The sequence below is a fragment of the Scomber japonicus genome, chromosome 10 (genome assembly GCF_027409825.1).
Source record: "Scomber japonicus isolate fScoJap1 chromosome 10, fScoJap1.pri, whole genome shotgun sequence".
NCBI classification, from domain to species: Eukaryota; Metazoa; Chordata; class Actinopteri; order Scombriformes; family Scombridae; genus Scomber; species Scomber japonicus.
In genome coordinates, this window is record NC_070587.1 from 33,735,500 (window position 1) to 33,742,999 (window position 7,500).

General features: G+C 39.9%; 1 protein-coding gene across 1 annotated transcript in view; it reads right to left on the minus strand.

The window, feature by feature from the left end:
- atp2c1 (ATPase secretory pathway Ca2+ transporting 1) overlaps positions 1 to 7,500 on the minus strand; it is a 53,737-nt gene that overhangs the window by 33,096 nt on the left and 13,141 nt on the right. Inside the window, exons 2-3 of the mRNA XM_053327363.1 lie at positions 1,034 to 1,138; positions 1 to 45 (exon numbers count right to left, since the gene is read on the minus strand). The exon at positions 1 to 45 is cut by the window's left edge and continues 72 nt beyond it. Coding sequence (XP_053183338.1) covers positions 1 to 45; positions 1,034 to 1,138 — 150 coding nt within the window. The remainder of the gene's footprint in view (positions 46 to 1,033; positions 1,139 to 7,500) is intronic.

Below are 7,500 nucleotides of genomic sequence, written 5' to 3' on the forward strand. Positions count from 1 at the left end.
CCTGCGGCTCACTTCCTCCAGAGTCAGACCCAGCTGCAGGTCGGCCTGCCGGCACAAACATCACAAACATCACATCAACGTTTCACCTTCAGACAGAAACATTTTAAACTGGAGAGAAATGAGAACAATCATAACCCTAACCCTCTGACTGGACCTTTCATTTCTCCTTCAAACTTTCATTTTAATTCAAACTTGTGTTTTGGATGCTGAATAACTCGTCTGAAATAAAGATTATTATTAAATATTGATATGAAATAAATCAGACTCAAAGTGAAGGAGCTCCACTGCTGGAAAATATTTATGTTATAATTGTGTTTTTGTCTCTTCAGGATGTTTCAAAGTTCAGCTAATCTTCACATTTTATTTAAGTTAAATAATTAAATAATAAAAAACTACTGGTGCTGCTGCTGATAACTGCTCACAGGGTAATTATTGTTGTTGCTAAATAAATCACATTTAATCAATATTTTTGGACATATTAATATATTATCATACAATATAACAGCAGTATTTTATATTAAAATACAATAACTTTTCTTTTTTGACTCATGGAGACAAAAACAAATCTCAAAATGATGAAATTAAAGATTTTTTTTTCAGTGCAAGGCAAAGTAAATGTTTATTTACAGTTGTACCAATGACGCTTTAAATATGTGATTTTCAAAATAAAATACTGTCTTTTTTTTCTGGGTAGTTATATTTCTGACAGTCTGAATATAAATATAAATATTTAACTATATGATTATGAGAAATAGACATAACATGACTTTTTACTAAAAGTACATTCATATGAATCACAATACAAATGAATTACGGCTCAAATTATCTTTATTATATATTTATTTTGCTTTTTGTGTGTGTGTGTGTGTGTGTGGGGGGGGGTTGTTCTGTAAGTGTTTCTGTAAGTTTATCTGGTTTTATTCTTGAGTATAACTAATATAAGGGTGTAGGAAAACTTTTAGTGTTTTAGGGAACTTTACTTTGTTGTACTTCCTGTTTTGTGTTCATTGTGACTCTGAAAGCCTTTCTGTACCTGCAGGACGCATGCTACTTCATTGACGGGTAGTTCACTGGCTTTTTTGGAGGTTAGTACCGGGACCATGGTCTCATCTTCACTGGAGGGTTGTCTCTCGGAAAGCTGCAACACACACACATAATAACACACACTTAAAAACACACACTTAAACACACACTTTACTGCTCAGAGCTCAGGTTTGTCTCGATATTCAGGAATCTTGAACTCGTTCTGCTGCAGTTTGACCGAAACGTTCAGAGGAGCGACGAGCCGTGAAGAAACTGTGACGGATTCCATACCAACAAACTGTGTGTGTGTGTGTGTGTGTGTGTGTGTGTGTGAGAGAGTGTGTGTGTGTGAGTGTGTGTGACTCCTGATTGATGAAAGGTTGAGAGAGGAGCACCTTACTAGCATAGTTAAAGTTCACGACATGACAGATCACAGATGATCTATGGGACTGAGCCCTGGAGAAGATCAACACCTGTTCACACATTGTCTTATTCAATTTAAAATGACACACATGCTCCACTTCTCAGAGGAAAAATGACATAATATATATCCAGAAGTATCACCTATATGTGATAAATGCAAATCTTCCATTGCAACCCATCTTCATAGATATGCACTATGCCCCAAAACTTTTTTCTTTCTTTTTTAAATTCCTTTTTTAGGTATGGCAGTACATGTCACAAAGGCAAAGCCATTTTTCTCTGCCATCCAACTTTCACATTTTAAGTAAATAAGCATACAAAATTATGGAAGTGCATTGCATTCACTGGATAAAAAAAAATGTAGACACCTGATCTCGTTTTAGGAACCCAGATATTAGCGTTATTAACGTTATTAGCCACTAACAAGTTCCTAGGACAATTCAGAATAAGAGCTGACAAAGTGTGTGGAGTAAAGTCTGTGTTGTAGCCAATTTTCACGTGTGTGCTGGTTGTATGTTGTTGTTGTTGTTGTGACGTCACCTGCACAGCTGATCACACACAGTGGACAGGGAAGCAACACAGTTTTACAACCGTGTGTGTGTGTGTGTGTGTGCGTGTGTGTGTGTGTGTGTGCGTGCGCGCGCGCAGAGAGTAAGTTTTGTTAAGTTAAGGAGCGTAGGCGAGCTAAACGTTTGATGTCCTTCATTCCTTCATTCAGAAATGACAATGTTGAAAAAAAAAGCATTAGTATCTCCCAGTGTCTCAAACCGAGAAGGAAGTATTGGCAGATGAACTGTGATAGTGCCATCATCGCCATACGCTTCCGTACCACTGAGAGCAGAAGACGTGTCCCTTTTCTTTATCTCGTAATTATGAGATAAGGTGTCTAAATGTTTTTTATCCAGTGAATGCAATGCGCCTCCGTACAAAATAGTAATAATAAATAAATAATAAACAGCACCTTGCTAATACGAACCCAACTTAACATTCGGTCTCCTATGTATAGCGGGGTTCTCGTGATAGTTTCCATGACGGGGTGGGGGGGTTTTTTGTCAACCTGTTATGTTCTGTTTCTGTTGTCTGTGTTTACGTGTTCTGTAATTATTATGTTTGTATTATAAATGCCCAATAAAAAAAAGCCCCCCAAAATAATAATAATTAAAACTGCAAGCAGTGATGAACGGGCCCTCGCGCCCCCATGCACCGCCCCGTACTCGCATGTCGGTGCGTGCTGCAGTCACACGGCAGACACAGTGGGCACGTAGACGTGTTGGCACCTGGGCTTGTAATGAATGTTGTGTGATGGGGCTAAGTCACATTGCATGTGTCCACTAGGTGGCGCTAGAGATCACCCACCAATTATATGTCATATTGCAGTGTATGATGTGGAGAACACATCCTGTAAATTTCATATAAATCGGATAATGTTTGTCATATGAGGCTGACTTCCTGTGTCCAGTAGGTGGCGCTGTGTATTTGACACAGTATTGATGCATAGATGTGTTCAGGGCGGGACCCTCTCCATGCATGATGAATTTGGTGTAGACAGGACAATGTCTGTAGGAGTTATAAGGACTTCCTGCCTCATGGCGAAGCATCGAAATTGTCCGCACAGCCATGCCCAACAGGAAGAAGTCATAAAAAAGCTTTTGATTACTGGCGTTATGTCTTAGCTGAGTCAATTTCAGGTGTAAATACTTAAGATTATGAGAGTAATTAGTGAAAGAATGAAGCAAGTGACTTCCTGTTGCCAGTAGGTGGCACTATGACTGTCACTAAATATGAGACTGTACATGTGTTCAGAGCAGGACGCTGAACAAGCATATTAAATTTGGAAAAGCTCAGACCATGTGGAGTCAAGTTATGAGGGTTTGAAATTTCATGGCGAGACATCGAAATTCGCCATGTCACCATGGCAACCAGGAATGACGGACGAAAAAGCTTTTGATAACTTTTCATCTCCAATGTCTCAAGATGATTTTGTGTGAATTTGAAGTGGATGGGATGAAATCTCTAGGACTAGTTTGTTCAAGTATGATGCGTGGAAATGACCAAAACACTCACCAAAATTGAGCATTTTTCCCAAGATGGCCGACTTCCTGTTGGACTTAGGGTATGGGTCTAAATTGCGTTTTTGTGCGTCTGGAGATGATACATAAACCTGCCGAATTTCATTCTTCTATGTCAATCGGGAAGGCTGAGGTTCAATTTTGAAATATTCAAGGGGGCGCTATTGAGCCGTTTAGTCACGGCCATCCCATTGAAGTACATAGGATGTTAAATGAACCCACTCCAGATGTGTGTGTTGAGTTTCGTTACCGTAAAGGCATCCTTTGCCTCTGAAAACTGTAATCGTATTTTCATGGCGTTGAATGCGTTGTCATGGCAACAGTATTTGATGATGGGTCATGAGTTGCAGAATGTAGCATCACCAAGGTCTTATGTCTCAGCTGAGTCAATTTCAGGTGGAAATACTTAAGATTTAATGATCAAATGACGCAAGTGACTTCCTGTTGCCAGTAGGTGGCGCTATGACTGTCACTAAATATGAGACTGTACATGTGTTCAGACCAGGACACTGAACAAGCATATGAAATTTGGAAAAGCTGAGACCATGTGGAGTCAAGTTATGAGGGTTTGAAATTTCATGGCGAAGCATCGAAATTCGCCGCGTCACCACGGCAACCAGGAATGATGTGGGAAAAAGCTTTTGATAACTTTTCATCTCCAATGTCTCAAGATGACTCTGTGTGAATTTGAAGTGGATGGGAAGAAAACTCTAGGAGTTGTTTGTTCAAATATGATGCCACAATTTGCATTAAAATCAATATTTTCATTCAAAATGGCCGACTTCCTGTTGGTGTTCGGGTATGTGTCCAAGAGACTTTTTGGTGCGTCTTGACATGTTGAACATGTGTACCAAGTTTCGTTGCTCTATGTCAATCTGTGGCGAGGGGCTCGATTTTCTTGATTTTGCAGGTGGCGCTAGAGAGCCATTTAAGCACGCCCGTTCATGCAAACCATAAAATATCAAATTTTTCGCCGGGTCTGGCTTGTGTGGAAACTTTGGTGACTTTTGGGGCACGTTCAGGGGGGCAAAAAGAGCGTTGTTTTGGGAGAAAAATAAAAAACGGAATAATAATAATAATCCGGGCAATTACAATAGGGCTTCGCGCTGGTCAGCGCTCGGGCCCTAATTAAAGCTGCAGCGGGGAACGGGGTGGTCAGCGCTCGGGCCCTAATAATAAACCACACACTGAGAGAAAGAAAGTCAATCAAAACACACACAGCTGCTTCTGTATTATAGTAACAGAGTCCTGAAGTATGACATATTGTTTAAATGATGATAATAATAAGTTATATTACAGTGATAACGGCTGGAAAAGGCTGTTAATGGATCAAATAAATCCAGATTTAATCCAGTGGCTCTGTGTTAATTGATCATTTATCTTTATCTTCTTGTAAAGTGGTTTCTACTGTTTGATGATGAGTCATTCTGCTCTCACACTAATTCATCTGATTTAAAAAATGTGACTTTAGGAGAGAAACTCGTCACGTTGGTCGTATTAAAACTCAACTTTAGCTTTTTTTTTGGGGGGGTCGTTGCTCATCTAGCTGACTTTTATTTGTTGACTCTTCATCTGTGAGAAAGACAAGCTTCACTGGAGGGAAATAATAACTTTTACCTGATATTTAACTATTAAATCCAATAATCCATAAAATAATGAGCTTTAGATTTAGAATAGATTTATTAAACTGACATCAACGGACCGTGTTAAACCATTACCAGCCTGAAAAAATGATTAAATAACACCAAAGTGACGCTTAACATCAATCAGTCTGATCTGAGCGTGTTATAACCGAGCGCTCAGCAAACAGCGTGAATAAGTCAATATTAAAACATGTAGATCCTCCTCCGCCTGCAGCCTTATCACACACATCAACCTGCAAACACACACTACACCGACCCGGACCTGCCGCTGTTAAACAAACACCTCAAACTACCTGACGATGACGATGATGATGATGATGATGGTTTCCCTCCGGAGAGGAAGGAGGAAGAAGAGGAAGCTTCAGCAGGAAATAAAAAAAGAAAAAGCCTCCAAACAATAGAGAGAAAAAAACCTTCCATTAGTCCGACGGCTCGTTTTTCATGTTATAAAGATGAGCTATTAACTCTGCAATGGTTTCTGCATCCTAGGGAATGGGGGGATTTTGTTTTCCTAGGATAGCAAAGGCCTCTAATTAGATAGATAGATGGATAGATAGATAGCAGCTCACTGTAAGCATAAAAGCAGACAATAAAAGGACAATAACAGGAAGTGTAAAGAGTAAAATAAAGCCAAGAATCAATAGATCTGAACCTATGTACTGGTTCAAAGTGAATAATTAACTACACACCATTTATGGACAGGCTTTATAACCCCCCCCCCCCCCCTCCCATACCTCCCCCTTCACTGGTTAGATTAGTTCCCTCGCCATCCTAGGAAAGATACAGTTGCCTTGAGGGGGCAAACAGTCATCTGACAGGCCGTGTGTGTGTGTGTGTGTGGGTGGGATTAAGTGTGTGTGTAGTCTATCTCATGACAAACACTGGAGGCAGGTCATGTGACTTCATGCCAGTAAGTCACATGACCTGCCAGAGGAAGACGAGGAGGAAGGTTAGCAGGACACAGAGGACAACGACACTGAATCATTCCAGCAGTAACACTATATATACATCTGTTATATTATAATTATATTAATATAAATAACATAGAGCAGTAACACACTATCTATCTGTTATATTATAATTATATTAATATAAATAACATAGAGCAGTAACACACTATCTATATCTGTTATATTATAATTATATTAATATATAATATAAATAACATAAAGCAGTAACACACTATCTATATCTGTTATATTATAATTATATTAATATATAATATAAATAACATAAAGCAGTAACACACTATCTATCTGTTATATTATAATTATATTAATATAAAATATAAATAACATAGAGCAGTAACACACTATCTATATGTTATATTATAATTATATTAATATAAATAACACAGAGCAGTAGCAGCTCATCTACCATAAGAACTGTTGTATAAGTCCAACCTTAAACCTTCCTCTTAAATATGAAATAAAGAGCTTTGTCTTCAGTTCAATTCATTCAATTACTAACCCTTCCCTTCTTCCATCCTTCCTTCCCTTCTTCCTTCCTTCCCTCCTTCCTTTCCTTCCCTCCCTCCCCTCCCTCTCTCCTTTCCTTCCTTCCCTCCCTCCTTCCATCCCTTCCTTCCCTCCTTCCATCCATCTAGGCATGGGCCGGTATGAGATTCTGGCGGTATGATAACCATAAGCAAAAAAATCACGGTTTCACGGTATGGCGGTATTGCGCAATAGCTCTAAAATGTTCCTAAAAGGAAGAAAAAGAAAGACAGACATGTTCATTTAACCTGAATCTGTAATGACAGTGTGAGAGGTCGTGATACTCTACGCTGTAACTGCTCCACCTGAGGGGTTTCTGACCAGCACTTCCTGTCTTTGACCAGCACTTCCTGTCTTTGACCAGACTAAAAACAGCTCATACCTCAAGAACGGTATGAGGAAGGAAAGGAAGGAGGGAAGGAAAGACAAAAGGAAGGAAGGAAGGAAGGAAGGAAAGGAGGGAAAAGGGATTAGGAAGGAAAGGAAGGAGGGAAGGAAGGAAAGGAAGGAGGGAAAAGGGATTAGGAAGGAAAGGAAGGAGGGAAGGAAAGACAAAAGGAAGGAAGGAAGGAAGGAAGGATTTATATGACCAGACTAAAAACAGCTCATACCTCAGGAACGGTATGACAGAAAATTTGGCGGTTTCGGTTATCGTGGCTTTTTCAAATCGCGGTATACCTTGAACACAGTTATCATCCCATGCCTACATCCATCCTTCCTTTCCTTCCCTCCCTCCCTCCCTCCTTCCTTCCCTCCCTCCCTCCCTCCATCCTTCCCTCCCTCCTTCCTTCCTTCCTTTCCTTCCATGCCTCCTTCCTTCCTTCCCTCCCTCCTTCCTTCCCTCCC